The 20,484-nt window shown below is 46.5% G+C and overlaps 1 protein-coding gene across 1 annotated transcript in view; it reads right to left on the reverse strand.

Annotated features, from left to right (window-relative positions):
• LOC146201778 (CD109 antigen-like) overlaps window positions 1–20,484 on the reverse strand; it is a 110,276-nt gene that overhangs the window by 44,925 nt on the left and 44,867 nt on the right. Inside the window, exons 3-9 of the mRNA XM_084587733.1 lie at window positions 19,483–19,651; window positions 17,854–17,924; window positions 16,643–16,694; window positions 15,062–15,387; window positions 2,660–2,890; window positions 2,144–2,332; window positions 1,535–1,645 (exon numbers count right to left, since the gene is read on the reverse strand). Of these exons, the coding sequence (XP_084443859.1) occupies window positions 1,535–1,645; window positions 2,144–2,332; window positions 2,660–2,890; window positions 15,062–15,387; window positions 16,643–16,694; window positions 17,854–17,924; window positions 19,483–19,651 (1,149 nt within the window). The remainder of the gene's footprint in view (window positions 1–1,534; window positions 1,646–2,143; window positions 2,333–2,659; window positions 2,891–15,061; window positions 15,388–16,642; window positions 16,695–17,853; window positions 17,925–19,482; window positions 19,652–20,484) is intronic.

Here is a 20,484-nt window from a genome sequence, read left to right on the forward strand (position 1 = left end):
TTGCGTATTACTAGTATTACCCCGCTCTCACAAACCATCCCTTTCCGCGGTGAGCCTCAATCCCCCTCGATCCTTGCCCGTGGTTGCCACCCTTCCTTTACGCCGACTACTACCACCATACTACTACAGCTACTACTACTAATACTAATAATACTATCACTACTACTACCATCACCACTGCTACAACTACTACAACAATGCTAAAGCCAAGGAACGGGCATTTGCAGCTGTCGCGGTAAACGATTAAAGAAAGCACAGTTAGCCCAAAAGCCAGTCCACAAGCTGGCTCTTTGCGCACTGCTGACGAGCGACAAAATGAACGCAAAATATATATTGAGCGTGAGTAAACTGACAATATGCTCCATGTTGAAGCTAAAACAATCGATTATCCGCGATATGTTAGTCATCCGGGCGAGGCCTTCAACATGCAATAAAGTCAAACTTAACTTCGATACAAGAAATGATTTATAACAAAACAATATATTGAAGAAATGACTATTCCCCTTGAAAGCTCCCGTGTATATGGTATCACGTCTTTGTGATGTAGAAACCTATATACCTCACGGGCCATTTCGCGCCGAGTATACCGATGTGTCAGTAGGTAACGCTCGCTTCTCCGCACGATTCGTCGGCCGATTCCAACGAATTTTGACTCTCGCGCACCCATCTTAGCAGAAATTCCGATAAGCGGCCCGCTAGACGATGTCGCGCTGATATTATAGCACGCGTAGCCCGCTGAGATACATGATGCGCCTTAAAAATTGCCAATGACAGCATATTGTTCCGCCGTTCTGCAAACACTTCACTGAGTGCCGTAGGTTCTTCCGCAGCGTCGTGGGCAGGGCACGGTTGCGTCGGTTGACCGTCTGGCAGCGTGTCTAGTTTGAATGACGTTACCGATGGTCCTCTGGTTTCACAGCGACAAGATTGCTCACAACGGTGGAAACCCGAAGTGCAAAACAATTCAATGTGACTAGAAAGTGGTCGTAATAAAAGCAGTCACATCGGGATCGAATAAGTGTTAGAAGGATTGACGCTCTGAGCAGTTCGTCCGCAATATTCAGCAGCAAAGAAATTGAACATGAAAAAAAAAAATGGCTTTGAGGAAAGGAAAACCGCCGTAACTGTCTCGCTACTTGGTGGACACCACCGTCGCGCAGAGAAGGGAGGGCGGTAAAAGCGAGTTACACAGGGAAGAAAAAGGGGTGGGGCGACACAGTGGCTACGGAGGACAGCGTAGGAGGAGCTCGTGGTTGCTAGGGGAGCGCGCGCGTCTTACGGCCTTCCCAACGGGGCCTGCTTTCCCCTCGAGACCGGCTGTGTTTTCTGAAAAGCAGTTTGCTCTCACACCACAACTAACACTCAAACATTCGATTATTGCACTCGTACCCGGCCTGCTGCTATTATTTTTTTTTCTTCTCTATTTTAGAACTTAACGGCACTTTATTTTGCGTGTGCATGCATGCTCTCCGCAGCACCTTATGCTGCTACGTAAAGGAAAAAAGCGGCCTAAAAACAACAAAAGAATACTTACAATGCCGTTTCTGGTGCTCGTTGTGATCTGTATGTACTTCTTCTTAGCTGAATGTTGGGCAACGGCCAGTGCTTCAGTTTCTACTATGTCTTCGTTATCACGATATCTAGCCTGCAAAGATCAATGCAGACGAGCATTCACGACTAGCAAACGTTGTTATGCGGCACAGTCAAGAGAGTCGGAGAACACAAAAGTGCATATGCAGGTGCGGACAAAGTTACTGAGCACGATAATGGCTTCAAACATTTTTCACGCTCTGCCACATTATGCGCCTGCAGGCAGTCGACGCTTTAGTATGCTTCCAGTTGGGCAAACGATGCTTCCTAATGACCGATAGGGAAAGCATGGTTGTACTTATAAGACGGAATACCATGCTCCGTTTACTAATGTCCACCCCTGTACACCTAGCCCAACAAGCGTATCTTAATGAACGCATAAAAAAAAAAAGTACTCGACCTGTCTTGCAATGCAATATGGCCACCCTTCGCGTTTGAAGGAGTTAAAGTTAATCGAGCCTCGTGGCTCATGCACATACTATGCCCTTGCTCACAAAGATGCATCGACTAATGATTCGGCCGAGTGGTCGCCTCTGGAGACGCGGGTACGTACCCTGATGACAATGCGCTCGGCCCCTTCTGGTGCTTCCACCTCGATCATGGCCATGCCCTGCTCATCGGGCTGCTTCTCGACGTCCTGCAGGCCTCCACCGCCGCCTTGAGAGGTGAAGCTGACCGTGATGTTTGCAGTGGCCAACTTCTCCTCGGGTAGTTTGACCAGGTCGTGGTACGTCACGGCAATCTGCGATCGGCAAGAAAAGTACTTTCTACCACCATCCGCTGCATATAGTGGAGGAGCATGAAAGAGTCTAGTTCACTGCTCCATGCCTTCCGTGCGACTGTCCCGTTCGCCAACTATAGCCGCGCTCGACAAACCCACTCATGGAGATTCAGTATAGACATCCTCTGAAGTCTTCCGCGGCTGCCCGCTGGTCTGCCTCTAAACGCTTGTCGCACAGATATGCGTATACTTATCAAATGAGAAGGAGTTCTGCCGCAATACGTTAACGCACGTATTATCTACAACAGATTACGTGCTAAGGTTGAGCTCCAATTTGCGAGCACTCACGTATATGTTGAAGGCCATTCCCGGCTTGAAGACGAGCGGCTTGACGCCGAGGATCTTGAGGCTGAGCGAAGAGTTGATGATGCGCGAGCGCGCGTAGCCGTCCACTATGACGTCCAAGAAGCGTTCCCCGACCGCAGCTTTTATTTCGATCTCACACTTGTCCAACGAGAAGGGCGATGCCAGGTCGCGGAGCTCGGACATGGGAAACTTGAACTGGTAGCCCATTCGGAACTGGCCACAGGAAACATTGAAGAGAAATAAGAACACTCTCAACTTCGATTCACGCCATCATCAACACTTGTAAACACTGCAGCTCTTAAAGGGGTCATGCAATGCCTAAAACGGGGTAAAACAAATCGCTCGAGAGATAGGTACTCCCTCACAGGTCGATTCACCGCAAGAATTTTTTAGCTAGCTTCATTAACACCAGAGATATCGGCGATTAAAAATGGCGCTCCTCCTCGCTCCCCTCAACTCAACACTCCGAGACACCAGAAAAAAAAAACGAAGAAAACAGCTCGGGAACTCCGCCCCGCTAGCCCCGCCCACGAAGCGCCATCGGGTGACGCTCGGTTCTCAGACTTCCGGTCGTCGCGCCTGTTTTCCCCCGAGCGTCGCCTATGCATTCACGGTCTGCCTTTGCCGTCCCGACTGCGTTTGCATAGCTTTCAACCTTGCCTGCTGTCTTCCTCGGCCGCCGGTGTCTTCAGTTTCTTGACCTCTCGGAATTGTGTGCGACAGCAGCCCGAACGACTCGGGTCGTTCGCGAGCGCATACCTGCAGGTGGGAGTTCACACATACCGGCGGCCGCCGCGGAGGGAGCACTTCCCTTCATATCCCTGTCCCATTCAGCGCAAATTAGCGTGCACTCCTGCCGAGCACGGCTTTCTACAAGACCGCTTTCTTCTCTCGCGCTGCCTGGGTCAATCTCTTTGGTACCTTCTTCTGCGGTTTGACCAACGGCGGCCGGTGACCCCTCGCGGAGTTGACGCGATAGCATCGACTCTGCATGGATGCTGGCAGATGATCGAGCGTGTGAGTTGCCCGCGTGCAAACATATGTCGTCGTCACTTTTAGTCCGGAGCTGCTTTCATTATGGTCGGCGAGAGGCATCTCTTGTGCATAACGAATGGAATGTATACGCGTACGTATCACCGACGAGAGCACGGACTGATGGTCGCTACAGAGTTTGGATATCGGATATGACAGGTGAGCACGAATTATTCGTCCGCGAATCTTAAAATTGAGATTAACAAAAAAGATAGTGTAGTGTTTTTTGTTTTTTTTTGACGTCCTTTCGCACATCGTTTAGGAAGTGCCAATGCGCAACGTGCACGCGTGTTTATCGTCCGAGCCAGAATCGACGGCGCAAAACATCAGCAAAGCAGCTCGGCACATTCAGTTCGGCAGCGCAGGTTGTCACTGATTTTCGCGCCGACACGCAAGAATCGCGAACATGAGCATGCGAGCGGCTACGCTAGAGACGCAGCGAAGCGGGTGATTCCAAAACGCCGTCCGCCGTGGCTTCGATGCAAATAAGGCCTAGCGACGACCAGGGAGCAGCGCACGATCGGAGTGCCGTCGGTCGCAGCGCCCGCGGACGGCATCGCTGCGGTAACCTGGCGACATCCGGTGCTGCACATAAGCGGTGCGAATTTGTGTACTTTCGCGATGAAGCTGAGGAGAGACCTTTTTTGACGCACGTTTCATTTATACACGAAGGTTGATGCTGTCTTTTTAATCGGTACGGTGTTGAATCGGACCTGCGTGCTCTTTTCGCACTGCTGCACCGACGCGCATTTTCAGTCGGACGCACACAGTTTAGGAAGTGCCAGTGCGTAACGTGCACGCGTGTTTTATCTCATGTGTACGCATCGGCCGATCCAGAAACAACGGCGCAAAACATGAGCAATGCAGCTCGCCACATGCAGTTCGGCAGCGCAGGTTGTCACTGTTTTCCGAAGCTACACGCAAGAATCGTGCACAGGAGCACGCGAGCGACTACACTAGAGACGCAGCGAAGCGGACGATTCTAAAATGCCGTCCGCCGTGGCTGCGATGCAAAAGAAACAAGGCCTATCGACGAGCAGGGAGCAGCGCACGACCGGAGTGCCGTCGGCCGCAGCGCCCGCGCCTGGCGGCATCGGGTGCTGCACTTAAGCGGTGCGAATTTGTGTACTTTCGCGATGAAGCTGAGGGTGCACCTTTTTTTTTTGACGCACGTTCCATTTAATTATTAACACGCCGCACAAATGGTCGATGCGGCAAAGACGAGACGGGACTGCAGTACAGTACGTTGCTGCGCCGTCGGTCGGTACATAAAGGTTGATGCTGCCTATTTAATCGGTACGGTGTTAAATCGGACCAGCTAGTGCTCTTTTCGCACTCCTGCACCGACGCGCACTTTCAGTCGGATGCCACCACCTTTTCGGTTACGAAGTGTCTAAAGGTACGTCCGACGTATCCATTCGATTCTCGTAAAGATACGGCGGACGTCGATATACAGGCTCATGGCTATATGCACGTCGAACGCGGCTACATTCCGCTTGCTACGCGTGAATGATTTTATCCTCTATGATATCAGCTAGCCGGACTCTCGATGAGGTGCTACGAAGAGTGCATCCGTTCTAACATAGAATACGGTCTTCACTTAGGGTTGTGTACGGCAAGCATCGCTGTCACGCACATAGCTGCAGGCGATGCTACGTACTGCACCAGCTCCACCAGCTGGCATCGAGATACGCACATTCACGAGCAGCTTTCGCTTCGCACTAAACTATCATCTCGATCTGCCCGTAATGCGAGCGAGCTATTCCTAGCATTTACGCTGTCTTAGGTCGTGCATCGACCTCCGAAGATCTAGCGCTGGCACAACACACACGCACCTCGCCGTGCAGAACATTCAGCAGTCCAAAGTATGTATGTGAAATGGCATTATGCTTGTTCCTCACATGCAGACCGAGGAAACAGGATGTTTCTAGCTAAATTCTTCGTTTAAATTCTACCTCAGAGTCGTGGCAGAAGACATGCCGAATCTACTAGAGGCCTGCGCTGCTACTGCGGCGAGCTGCACATCGACTCGTCGAGGCGAAGACCTACTGCACCGCACCGCAAGAGTGCACAACCGGAAAGACGGAAGCGCGAATGATCCGATTTCCATGTGAACAGCAATGTTCTTTGTGCTTAGCCTGCATCTTTTTCTTGTCGTTGAATTTTGCGTACATGTAGTTTAAACCTCCGCATGCTCGAGGTTAGCGTGACCCGACTGAACGGCCGCGCAGCTTTGAAACGATCGGGATCGATATGCATGCATCGCCGGACTTAGGTACACGGTAGAAAATGTGCGCTGCACATTTCGTTGCAGAAGCTGACTCTTGGAATTTTGCAGAGTGTGCCATGCAAGTGATCGTTGCTACAACCACGCATCCATGTTCCAACGGCTGGCCTACCCCGAGGCGCATAAATGTTCAACCGTGGACGTATCAATGATCGAGGAGAGGACAGATTTTCACAATATTGGGCGCGAAATCGATAGCTACCAGTGCTCAGTGTTAGAGAAATTCTGCCTTGATCATGCGCAATTCAGTGTTTCAGGTGTGGTCTGTAGCTATAAGGAACAGTTCGCCTGTCAAGTCAGCGGCGCCAGCGATGGACCGGCGGAGCGATTTTCCACGTTACACCGCTGTCTAGCTAGAAAGCCTACCTAGGCGGCGTTTGACATTCAGCTGCTTTTTGTGGGCCCCGTAATTTAAAGCAACGCCTTCAGAAACGCGTTAAATGTTAAAAAATGTATTCTCTTCAACAGTTTCACTCCAGGCTGTCAAAGCAGGCGGACGTTGATAAAACAGTTGAGCACTCGTCTTTAGAAATCTGTAGAATCGCCTTCAGTTTGTAGAATTATTGGAATAGGTCACTTTCCGATCGCTGGGACATAGACCCGCATGACAGCGCTGTCACGTGAATAAGGACCACACCAGACCGAAAGCTTGTCTCATATAACATAGCTAACCAAGGTATACCTTACAGCATTGTATTGATTTTTATGGTGCATAAGCAACTAATTCTGCCATGCACCAAGAACAAGGTGTAATGTATTTATTTTGTGTGTAATGACTAAAATGTTCTTTAGGATGTAGCTTGTTTAGGAACATTTTAGGAAACCAAAAATGCAGGAAATTTGCACGTCTCTCCTAGAATCATGCTGGTATGGAAAAGGATCTGTTGCAAAATTGTACAAAATGTTTCCTCTTATTTTCTCGACTCTGGTGCACGTGTAAGATATGGTTTATTAGTTCATCTCCACACTCCTTGCATATTGGTTTGTCCTCTTTCATAAGTATAAAGCTGTGTGTGAGGTGCGGATATGTGTTTTGTGAAGATGACCTAAAATGGCCTCCATGTTGTGTTTTTGATTACTGCATGATTTCCATTCCTTAATGACAGGTTTGACAAGTATAGTTTGTAGTTTATTTCATTGTTTCAAAAATCCTGCCATTTCACTCTCACTTTTCTTTGTACAAGCTTCTTGGTATCTTCATGCAGCATATTCACCCTCTGTAATTTAGCATTTCGTCAAGGTAACCTAGTTATTTCTTTTCATCACCTTTCAAGACAACTGTCCCGATTTCATAAAGTGTAGGGTTTCTGACGACAGGAACTCCTTGGAAGTCGTAGAAATAAATGAGATCCACAATCATGAGCTATCTAGGTAGATAGGTGTGCATATACATGTCCATCGCTCAGTGGAATGGTGTCAGTACGCTGTTAGAACAGGTCTTGTGGTAACAACAACCATTGTCTGAGGTGGTCCTTTAATGGGCATTGAAATGCTATGTAACTACAGGTACTGATAGAACTCTTGATCATGTTATGTGATGGTGCGATCCTTGCATGCATATTAGGTATACATTTCAGAATCTGCAGTGCACCACTTGACCATTTGCCACCAGTTTGTGTGAAAATGTATTTGTCATGCATGTTAACCAGTATTTAACAGATGACCCCTGTGCACAAGCCAAAAGTGCCATGAGCCAAATGTCACGAGGCCACACGACATGGCAGGAGCTGTTAAGTCAAGCTTACAAAGTTATATTTGAAATATGTTCTGCGACGTTTCAGCTCCAATTAAGAAAGGTTGAGGCTTACAGAGGTCTATGCCAGGTTGTCTATCACCTAACAGGGCAGCCTACGACCGTATGCTAATGAGTATATCTGAGATAACAGAGACATGAATTAAGGAATTAGTAATTATGTTTGTAGCAAAGGGCATGTAAATTAACGGGAATCCACAGTGGGATCTGCAGACAAGAACCATTAATGCTGGCACACCATACCCTTAAAGGTGGAGATAAGGAGTCTCCCTAATTTTTTTTCTGCTCAACGCTTGTCATTTCCTTCGTTCTTCCAGATGAGGAAGATGTGAAAATGATAGCATCGAAAATTCCAGAGACCATCGTTAACAAGGATGCTGATCCCAATAGCGTAAAAAAGGAATTTCAGAAAAGATGGGTAACCAGTAATGCTGGCAACAGTTGAAGCTAAGTGGAAAGGCATGAAATTGAAATGTAACATATGCAGAGATATGTTGCGAGACGACCAGTCTGTGGTGTGCGACATCTGTCTCCGTTAGTTTCATCAAGTGATTGGCCAAAGCAGATGGGGCTTGTGGTTTTGTAATAAGTGCAGTGTAGTAGCATAGATGCAACCTTGCCCATTAATAATTGGAGTTGAGTAAGTGCATTGTTTTGTCTTTGTAAGATGTTCATGGTTTCCATGCAAACATTATGAGAAATTTTTTCCTAGAGAATGTTTGCTGAAATGTGAATATAATGTGCAATAAAACTAATGTTTTATTGCTATTTACTTTTTCTTGTATACATTAGTTCTGTGAAGAAAACCACAGGCTAGAAGGAAATGTAATGGCATGCATTTTGATACTTGGCCCCGTTGTGCTGGCTCAGTAGTTAGAGTGCTTGGCTGCTGAACCCAAAGATGCAGATTTGGTTCCAGCCACAGCAGAGGCATTTCAATAGAGGCGAAACAATAGGCTGTCATGCACTGTGCGGTGTCAGTGCATATAAAAGAACCCCAGGTGGTCGAAATTATACCGGAGCCCTCAACTATTGTGTTCCTCATAGCCGTAGTTATTTTGGGATGCTAAACCAGATATATAACACATCATACTCTGAGTAAGATGCTATTCATGGTCAGTTAATCATACACTAAATGATCAATTTTTTTCTGCATGGTACAGCAGCTGTTGTACAATTTTACTTTAGCCTTCATGAAGAATATCACACTGGCTCCACATGGCTTTCTGTTGACCCTTGATATGCGTCACAATCACACACCCGAGTATGTATTTGTCTAAAGGCACCTATGCATGCAAGGAGGGGACCATTACTTTCCACTTGTCAGAACTGAAATGCATGATCCACATCATTTCTGTAATTCAACTGCTTGCTATTTGAACTGTCCAGCATTGATGCAAGTTTCAAAGAACTGCAATTAGAAAATTAATCTAAGCAGCAAACCATGCCATGAACTGCTTCGGTTTCATCTTTAGCAACTGTTTGGGAACTAAAATTAGCCAAATGTTGCAAAACATAGATGAGAGGTTACAAAATCTAAAAAACAATGCAGCCTACCTGTGGCATGTAGGGTTTCACATCCTAAAGTGACATATGTAGCTATGAAGAATACCGTAGTGGAGAGCTCCAGAGTAATTTGACTGCCCAGGCTTTCTACTTTGCATTGACATCTTGCAGAAAACAGAAGCATTTGCATTTCACCTGCACCAAAGTGCGACTGCCATCACTGGTATTAAACATCACGACCTTGGGGCAAGTAGCCGAACGTGCCACTAAGATGTCGCAGCGTGTACATACATGCTATACATGTCAACCTTTCTAGCATTAAAGCTGTCACATGCATGGCAGATATTCATGTTCAGCTTTGGACTGACAAGTTTAAAAGTGTACTATTTGTGTTTTTCTAGCATGAAAAACAAAGGAAATTAAGGAAAAGCGAAAAAAAATGAACATAATATGTTGAAAAAACACTAGTCATTAACACATAAAGCATATTCGTTCCTTTATTAATGATAAAGTGGCCTTCAACAATGGTATAAAGCCTGAAAATTTCGAAAGGTGCTGTGCCAGGCAGCTATTTTACAGAAACCTGAACCATTTCACCTGTAGGAATGCGCATCCCGGCGGTGTGGGCTGGGCACTTATTTTTCGGTCCACTCCAACATGCGAAAACTGCATCATGTGCATTCCCATTTTCCGAGTTTTGAGCTCTGTAGTACAGGCTAACAAATTGTCGATGACTTATTTTCGTCTGATTGTTGCACAGCGCGTGTAAATAAATTACTACTGCACCTAATAAACACTGACATCCACGTGCAACATCGCCGATCATAAACGGACACACTGATGTCCGTCCGGGCATCGGCGCACTCATCACAGCACTCTTCGTAGTTTCACACAGCACTCTAGTAGGACGTAATCCGTAATCACAGCATCTCACGGTAAGCACAAACCACACCTCCAGTTGTACAACAAACACGAATGACGCGATGCTTGGGCTAGAGACACGCCGGCGGTGCCCAGCTTTTTCAGCGCCGCTTGTACTACGTAGAACTTGCAGCACCAAACCTCAGTGCGAGCAGAAAGCGATGCGTTACGTGACGCATCTCATCACATATGGAAGTGAGGAAACTTTGAAGAATCAAAACTACATAATTACATAACGACCGTCGTAGACGTTAATCCACATGATAACGAGGACCAAATGAGCGGGCGTGCGGGCCGCGGGCTGGCCGTCAACACCGCGATTACATGCGCTTGCGCTCTGGTCGTGCTTGCCACCCTGCCGCGGTCCAACTCACGTAAACCTATCATCATGCCATCACGTAGTATATCACCCATTCTAGGCACTATTCTTGCCACTGTACTATTCTTTGTGATTTCACATTTCACGCATGCAGTATGTATACATACTTCTTGCACCTCGTACGTATGTACACCATGCGTACACCTCATACCAACTTCGATTTGGCTACATATGGCTACCATGTTGTTGCTACAACCACATCTGGGGATCTCGGACTCGGATCCGTCCGGCTTTCCCGACGGATCCCAAGGCCCATATCGGAGAAAAATGCGTTGGGTCCGTCGGAAGAACCCTACCGATCGGGTCCGTCCGCCGTACCTCTGAAAAATATTTCCCGGATCCGTCCGACGGATTCCGAAGAAAAACGCACCGGGTCCGTCGGACGTACCTTTAAGACCACTGATCGGGTCCGTCGGACGTACCTTTAGCCACAGCCTTTCGGTTAACATCGCGAACCGAAGCGCCAAGCTCGGGTTCACGCATGCATTGCAGCACTCGAGCAGACGACTTTCGCAGCTACCGGAAGTGTGTCAGTGACGTAGTGGGCGTCGCGGCTGCACCCAATGGCAGCCTGTCGTGGCCTGTCACTCTGGGACTGGTGACGTAGGAAATCACGGCAGAATAGTCCCAAATTTCGCCGCCACGCGGAAATGGCGCAGCCCGCGAATTTCAAAAAACGCTGTTTTTAAAAATTAATAACAAATCGCTGGATTTTTTCCGATGAGTTTTACTTTGAACGAATGCTCGGAAGCATTTGTTCTGCGCATTGAAAACGTTTGTCAGTGACCTTTCTAGCCGTTTCATCCCCCCTTTAAGGAAACTTCGCTCTAAACGCATGCACAGAATACTCTACTAAAACCTTGTGAAAAATTAACAACAAAGGCAGCAACATTTCGCTCATCATAACGGCAAAAAATAATCGTCGCATTATTCATGGAATATGCCCATAATACAATCAGATGGCTGACTAAAGATACTTAGTTGGGAATGAAAACATAGGTGTCTTCCGGAGGCGCTTCGTCTTGTGAAATTTTGCCAGCAGCAGGAATGTATTTGAACTAATATCGACGAAGATTTAAAATGCGACGCGCTCGACGTTTAAGAGGTGATTTTCGGGTATGATGTAAGGAATAAAGAATTTGGGCAACTGAAGTAAAAAAATTGCGACGGTTAAACACGTGGATTTAGATTGAATAATTAGACCAGTAGCTGACGCCGGTTCTCGGTTTGGCCGCGAAGTCTGCAGTTATCGCGTCCACGCTCGACTTACCGGAAGGCTGCGTCTCCTCTCGCGTTGCGAACGGCTTTGCGAGCCCATGTTTGCGAATGGAGGCGGACGGTTGCTCAGAAAGCATCGCGTCTTTCATGCAGTGAATAGCAGCTCTCAAACAGCGATTCGTTGTGAAACGACCGCAATGCTGAACTTACTGCGCCTTTGATTATTACATAGATATCGAGCGTTTGCGCTTTGGTCTTTTTGTGAGAAGAGCGAAGACAGGGGCAATGGTTTGGGAAATCTCCAATGGTAATAGTGTTTATCCGTCAGGGTTGTTGCAAAGGTAGCGGTAACACGTCGAGCGGCGTCCCCACGCCTCACGTAGCCGCGGTCGCCCTGACAGCGTGCGAATTCAGTGCTTTTACCCATACCGTAAATTCATTCATTCATTCATTCATTCATTCATTCATTCATTCATTCATTCATTCAATTAATTCATTCAGTTTATTGATTTTTACACTTTTCAACTTCTCTGCTTTAGAACGCCAGCCTAGAAAAAGAGCACTACTTTCGGAGCACCGTCCCACCCGCACGCGGGCCCGTCAAACATTGAAGCATCCGCACTGACCCTTAAAGTCGGTAGTCTGGATCAACGCAGGACCCCACCCTAATGAGTTTCATTTGATGCGTATATCGGCTGAGCACGGCGGTCACCGCGCCCAGCTAGTTTATTCAGAAATGGCGTATTCCAGTCACCTAACCGGAGTAGCTTCCTGAATCCGCTAAGGTGCAAGACGTCTAAGCAGCCTGGGCACCAAACAGTCGCGCTCCAATCGCAACCAAGGATGTGACCTGAAGCCAAATCTGCCACTGAAACGCGCTCTTCGGTTTCGCGGATCAAGAAAGCTTGCTCAGGAACGCCGCTTGGAATACGCCGTAAGAGTAGCGCGTACCCTCGCTAGAAACTGCCAAAATGTACGTGTTGTGCATTTTCCGCGTGAAGCGTGTACCATTTGTTCCCGTCTATACCGTGTTCAACACAGCAACGAACATTCGTAAAAGCGCAGACACAAGCTTCCGAGTCTGCTTTTATTTATTTATTTATTTATTTATTTATTTATTTATTTATTTATTTATTTATTTATTTATTTATTTATTTATTTATTTATTTATTTATTTATTTATTTATTTCCAAATACTGCAGACAGCAGCGCTGCCCAAGCAGGAGAGGGGTTACATGTTCTGCAATAACAGTTCAGCAAACATATTTTCATTGGTGCATTCAACAATAAATTGAGGCAAACAGTTCCACTGATGTGTTGTGAGGGGAAAGTATGAATTCTAGTAAAGTTTGGTCCTGGCGAAATATGGGCTTACTACTTTGGAGTGGTTCAGTCTACTAGATCTCTGGGGTGCAGCAAAAATATAGACATCACGTGACAAACCAGACTTGTTGTTATACAGCATGTGAAAGAATTTCAGCCTAGAAACCTGACGGCGTACTTTAAGGGGTTCTAGCTTAAGCTGACTCAGCATGTTAGAGACCGAAAATGTTGAACGGTAATCAGAAAAAAAAATCTGGCTGAAAGACGCTGGATGCACTCTAGTTTGATAATGTCTTTATAAGTCTTCTTATAAAGACATTATCAAAGTCTTCTATAAGTCTTCTTTTTCTTTCGATAAAAGTCCGTTCTGGTAAGGCAAATACAAGACAAAGTTAAGAGAGAAGAAAAATGAGCGGAAATTAGCTTGTAGTAGCCATTTACTAACCATGGTAATGCTTTTAGAAAGAAATATCGCTGTTTTTGCGCCAGTAAGAGACGTTTTTCGACCCTGTTCCACGTCAGCCCTCAAAAATGCGCCCCCTCAGGCGTAACTTCTCAATGTTGTACAATCTGCCGCAGTGGTACAGAGTCTAGAGCTTTCTGCTACTTATCAAGGCGTTGCGGGCATAACATCGACCTCGGAGGCCTCGTGGAGGTGAAATACTAACAATCTCGATTACATGCAATTCGATCCGTGCATCGACTTCAGCGCCCTCGGTTTCGGCACGGAAAAATCCATTAACCACTTGCCTGTGTCAAACAATGCGACCGCCTTCATCAAAATTTCACCGAGAAAAAAAAAAAGTCCACATCCATTCACAAAGGATGTCCGTACCCTTATGCGTTCAAATGCACACGGGTCGGCACTATAAGTCCAGTGAGCGGAATGCAAGGCGCACTGCACACTGCGCAATTTCCGGCTGAACTTCACTTTCGGTATTACTTCCAGAGCTACATAAGCACACCGACGCGTGGATAAGCGCGTATGCTACAGCGCTAGCTGTATTGCCTATTTCACGTTATGTCTACACAACTACTTTTTCTGCGGACAGGAAGGGGAAGAGAGAGGAAAAGCGATGAAGCTCAGCAAAAGGGAAAGGGTACGAGGAGAGCACACGTGACAACGCGTGGAAAATGAAAGCGGTTGCGCGAACACATGTGTGCCTATCTAGAGCACCAGGCTGGAGGGGAAGACGACGACTTGGACTGAAAATCCCCCCAGAAAAAATGTTTGACTTTGCTCTTAAATAAAGTCTATTCTTCCCTCTCTCTCCTGAGAGACTTTATCGCCCCCCCCCCCCCCCCCCCCCGGGTCACGCAATTCGGTTGCGCCGCGTCTGATTAACAGCTGGGCGCGCACGCCCTTGCAGTAATAGCCGCCGCAGTTATGAAATAACCACCAGCGGCTACGTGGAATATCACTCACGTTCCGCTCGGCTCAGGTGGTGCGCCGTGCTCGGAACGCTGCAAGCATGCAGGAGGTCAGAACCACAAGCGTGCGGCGGTTCGAGAAGAGGCCGAACGCTCTCATGATGATGATGGCCGCAAACGCGCTGCGCAACAAGGTCATCAAGTCCATGGCCACCCACTTATCACACCACAAAGAGCTAATTTCAACCCTCTCATACATACACACAATCTTCGTACCGTCATGATTACTGATACCTCGTCGTAACTTTCGGGTAAGCGGTTGCGATTTTTTTTTCTCCTGGACGCTAGCCTTTTCTCACGACAGAGCGGAGAAAGAGATGGACAGAGAGTAAGGGAAGAAGGGCAGAAATAAAAACGTGAAAAGGCTAGACGCTGCACCGAGCGCAGTACAGTCACACATCCGCTTCGCATAACGTAACTCTCGCTTTACGAAAACCTCTTGCACAACGCAACCCAACGCTCAGCGCAAACAATGGCGCATTTGCAGACCGGTGTACGGTCATGTTTGGCTGCGCCGCAACCGGTGGAGCTTACGTCGTGCACGTATTCTTCCAGGTAGCGGTCGACGATCTGCAGGCCCGGCTCGTAATCCCTGACCATAGTGGGACGAACGTAGGCGCGGATTGTGGCGTTGCCGAAGACGGGAGCCACGGTGGTGAAGTTGGCGGACACGTCGCCTTCCAGGTACTCGTCCGTGTCCAGCACGAACGGTGGCACGGTCACGTACACGTCGTATCGCTCGGTGAACCAGCGTTCGAGGAGAATCTTGCGCTCCTCTACCTGGCTTAGCACCACCACCTTGATGCTCCAAAAGCCCACGGCGTAGTCGTACGGGAGGTCGAAATTTATCTTGATGAAACCTGTGAGCAGCATATATACATACCAAAAGCAAGGTCAGGAGGAAAGCGTCATTTTGCACTAAACGCGGTATGCCGGTTGCAGCCACCTCCTCCCAAGAACCATTCAGAAGAAGCACAACGTAACATGTAAGAAAACGCGATAGCTAAATCATTTTTCTTATTTTTTTTAAGGGGGGGGGGGGGGGGGGGGGGATGTTCTCACTGCATCGAACTAGCAAGTATACGGGTTCCACAGTGAAGTATATATTGCGAGGTACAGTCAGCTACGCAGGAAAAAACCCTTAGTTTGAGGTGAAAAAAACTAAATGTGACATATACAGGAGTCGTTCTTCGGCTGTTGTTTTCTACAAGTTTGCAATAAAGTGAACACGTAGCGTTCAATTCGTAAAGTTTAAAAGGCGGCAGCTGAAGCCGCAAGTTGCAAACTCTCCAGTAACGAACAGGAAGTGTAATGGATAGGGACCAATTCATCTCTATTGGCTCTTGAGAACCGATCTGTCCATCAAAACATATGCCTGCCCTTGACAATGCTGACAAAGTGAGCCATAATTACTCTCAAGCTTCTTTATTATTATTATTATTATTATTATTATTATTATTATTATTATTATTATTATTATTATTATTATTATTATTATTATTATTATTATTATTGTGGCTGTGGGCTTGCCAGCATTCCACTCATATTCTTTGTGTTGAGAAACGATATATCCCTGCTTTCGCATGATAAAATCGTTATCCGCTGGCAGTAGCGCCGAAGTTAGGAATAGAATGTAGGTAGAAAAATTTGGAATACATAATCGCAAAGCGACAGGAAATGCGTAATTTGATCCGTCATTAAAAATGCTTCAGTTATTGGGGGCAAAATGAGTCCTCATTAGCGCGTACACCCCTCTAACCTGGCAACAAAAAAATCGCCTCTGCTTAAACGTTTATTTTTTTTTTATTACCGACCCCTAGCATATTAACTAAATATCAAGGTGAACACAAATTTCAATGGTTTTTGCAACGCCGTAGGTCTGTTGTTTCAGCCTTCAATGAATACTTCAAGAAATGATTTTTTCTCGCGGGCGATTCAAGGAGGTTTGGATTACTTGGAGCTCTTAGATGCTGTGCGGACCGCAAAAGAAAAAAAAAACAGCAGCAGCAACAACAACATGATAATCAATACGAAGTCAATACTCACGAATACTATAGCAACATTAATGGCACAGTTCTATGGAAAAGAGCATTAAGGATTTCAAGCAAAACTTACCGAGATAGGCGTACTGTGATAGCCACCGCTTCATCACAATGCCCCGAGAATCCTAACGACAAGAAGAAGAAGAATAAAAAAATGAACAGATAATCAGGCAAGAGTAATTTCATTCACAGTTGATTCGGTTACAAAAGTAGGTCGTGATTATCCAGTGATTACAACTGTGAAAGAGTTATATCATTGCTAAGATGTCTAATTTCGTCGCAATTTTGGCAAGAGCGATTTCATCTATCGCAAAATATAACGTTATTCGAGACCTCCCGCATCAGTGGGGACCACGTTTTTCTCGTCCTTAGAAATTCCTTCAGCTCGGTCCAACATTCTAGGAAAAGAGCAGTTCTCTTGTCCCCTAAATAATGTTCGGCTTTCCCGCATAGCTATCAAGCAATGAGGCGCAGCTGCTCTTATGAAGCGGCTCAGTTACGCTAGGTACTACGAGAGGGCGCCAGCGGCGCAAATCCCGCGCGTACGCCCGTAGAAAACGGGTTCTCCAGTTTTTGGTCCGCGTCCCGCTCGCTTCTCCTTTTCGCTCAACGGTGCAAGACGGCGGTGGCGGTATGGACCACAGTAGCGGCGCACGTCCAGCCATCCTCAGGGCTGGCTACCGAACCCTAGGGTTGGCCTTCAGCAGCCTGGAAGGCGTACTCTTTTCCCGCGGACTCTGAATCTTTTCCATCAAGCCACTATAGATTTCCTCCACTCCTACATGGAGAACACTGGTCTCAACGGCCAACTTTAATTCACGGCTGAGGGTGCGACAAATTGCCATAACCCTGGCATAATGCGGCACACGTCTATGCCTACGCTCTTTCAGTCTTTCCCCTTCCCCCATCTATCAGCACGCTGGCAATGGGAGCGTCGGTTACGCCAGCAATAGGCAGGCCCATGCTTCTCCCCTCCTTCCCCTTACTTTCAGTCACTCAAGTAAAAAATGTCCATCTTCTGTGCTTCATCCCTGCTTTGAAATCTACGTGGCAAGTCGAACGAGCTTTTTGACATCTGGTAACCAGCTTTCCTGTTCTGGAGCAACAGATAGTGTTGTGCTTTTTGTTCCCAAGGGTCGTGGCCCACAGCGGGGTCGTCTTGCCTCTCATTGGAAGTGAATATCTTTGCGGCTACTTCCAGCACACGATCTTATCAGTCTCCATCTAGCTCTTCATTTCGCTTTGCATAGTCCGTTTGTAATACCAATGAAGTCAAAGACTCACCGTGAGGTAGATATCCACTGGCTCCGCGTATGGCTTCAGCTCGGTCGTGAGGAGCACGATCCTAGCCTTGACTGGGAAATAAAACAGCCATCGTTAGTAACCATCATACGAGAAGAACTTCTGGTTCTGACATTTCATGCCGACAGTAACTTGAGTGAAGTACCTTTCGCAACCTAGTCCAACTTAGACTAACATATAGATGGCCGACGAAGAACAGCTTGCAGAACTGCTGCTTACACTATGGACAGCCCTGGACGACCAGACGGCGCCCATCAAAAACAATCTTGCCCGCATTCGCCCACTTGCCCATATCGATACGTTTGCGTTTTACCTGCGATGAAATATGATGCAATTTTAAATAACCACTGTTTAATTATACAACGAAAGAATTTAGTGACAGATTCGCTGACGCCCACTGCTTTTTTTTTTTTTTTTTTTTTTTTTTTTTTGCCCATTTGAAACGCGTGATTCACTTGGCCCCCTCGCACATTGTCCGAGCACACAGCCGGGAAACGGCCTGCTGGATCCGCCTGAGTTACAATAGCGAGCTGCTGCTTGCCGAGAATTCCGGACGGAAGAGAAGGTGACGCATTCTCTTTTTTTTTTTTTTTTTAGCGCCCGTGTCGCCTTCTATTCTCGCTGTCCTCCCTTTTGTGCCGTTTCCACCAGAATGAAATGATCCACGCGTGTAAAACATTGTTGAGAACGATTAGAAAGTTGCCTAGCGTAGATGAAGCTGACAGATCGCATCAGATAGGTATACGAATAAAATCCTCGCGCAGGCCACAAAACTGTGTCCTCGCACAAACTAGCGGTAGCTCAAATCTCGCACGATCTCCTGAGCGATGATGCGAACTACTCAACAAATCTTTAGGAACATTATCAATAGCGAAAAGTTATTAAAGAAAATAAGAGGTTGCACAGAAAAGCGCACTTTCACACTGCTAAAAAAAAAAAAAAATATGGCTAGAATTATTTGTGTCTTCATGGGCCACACTTCATATGCATTCTCATTTTCTTGAATAAACCATTCATTAATTAGGCAGTGAACTCGTTTGTTACAGCCAGTTTGCTGTATATCTTCAGCACCACTGCAGAATAGACATGACACTGAAAATTATGATAACGTCTCGAAATGAAAACTCAGAGAAAGTTACAAGAAAATTCAGCACAAAAATGCTTGCAACAAAAAGGCACGGAGCCAGCGGTACTACTCCGTCGAATTGCTCGAAATACAAGCAGTGACGCCATGTGACGGGGGTCTCTAGTGATTCGAGCAACGGTGGAAAGGAAAATAAAGAGGAAAAGAGAGAGAAAGCGGCTGGCGCCTGCTTCGCATATCGTTTTATACAAAAAGCAGCAGTTATTTTTCTGCTCTTCGGGCTTTAGAAAATATCATAATGGTTCTTACTGACTGTGAAACTGACGAGACAATAGCGAAGAAATGTTCTGACAAACACTAACAAGAATAAAATATGGTAGCCTGCTTCGTATTCATGCAATCCTTATACATTCGAGAGCGGAGGGGCCTCAGACCCCTTATTGGTGAGGGGTCCCAGGCACCCCGAGACACCCTGACTTTAAGCCCTGAATACAAGATAATGGAATATGAGGCGCGGTGCAACTTACTAGACTGCTCGAAGTTGAAGACGAATTGGTTTGTCTGGATGAGGATGGTGAGGAACTGGGCCTGAAACTCGACGTCCTGCTCTTGAAAGAAGCCAGTGCCTCCGAGGACGCCGTTGACATTTCCCTCGACGCGCATCTTGTACTTTCCAGGCTTGGCGTTCTGCGGAACCTGCATCCGTTCAATCGGAAGCAAGAAAGAATGTAGTGATGACGTCGCACAGCTGACGCAGCATTACGGTGGAACCGCGAAATTTGCGTCGAATGAAAATATTAAAGTTTCCTTCTGATGTAAAAAAAAAAAAAAAAAATACTTCTCATGCCTACAGCACGCCACAGAACAGCGCGCACTCTGTCCGTTCAAGAAAGGAATCGGTCTCGATCATCATACTTACAGAGTTCTGCTGATTGCTGTATTCCTCTCAGCGTGGCTGATGATCCCTATAATATCGACAATAGTATGACCGTTTATCATTCCGCCACCGTCCTTAGCGTCCGACTTCAGGCAAGAAGCAGCAACGGTGAGATTATGACAGTGTGCCAGCGTATGTCGAAGCGAACAAGCAGTAAGTGATGAGAGAGAAAACGATATCCATACATTGGCCCATGTGCTGTACAATCTTGGGCTATAAATCAGTCTAACAGTATGTCGCGTCATGCATAAATCAAATCGTTCAACGCCTCTCTCTCTCTCTCTCTCTCTCTCTCTCTCTCTCTATATATATATATATATATATATATATATATATATATATATATATATATATATATATATATATATATATATATATATATGTATATATATATATATATATATATATATATATATATATATATATATATATATAGGGAGTGGATTGAAGCTCAAATTGGTCCGGTAGAGCATAAACGTAAAGGGGAGATGACACACGGTAGAAAAACGGTAAACTTTAATCCGACTAGCACAGGCCGCCGCTATTAAACGAGGCTAGAAAGAAGAGCCTACACACCGTGCTTTAAGGCTGA

The sequence above is a fragment of the Amblyomma maculatum genome, chromosome 1, assembly GCF_055883805.1.
Source record: "Amblyomma maculatum isolate TAMU_Amacu chromosome 1, ASM5588380v1, whole genome shotgun sequence".
Classification (NCBI taxonomy): domain Eukaryota; kingdom Metazoa; phylum Arthropoda; class Arachnida; order Ixodida; family Ixodidae; genus Amblyomma; species Amblyomma maculatum.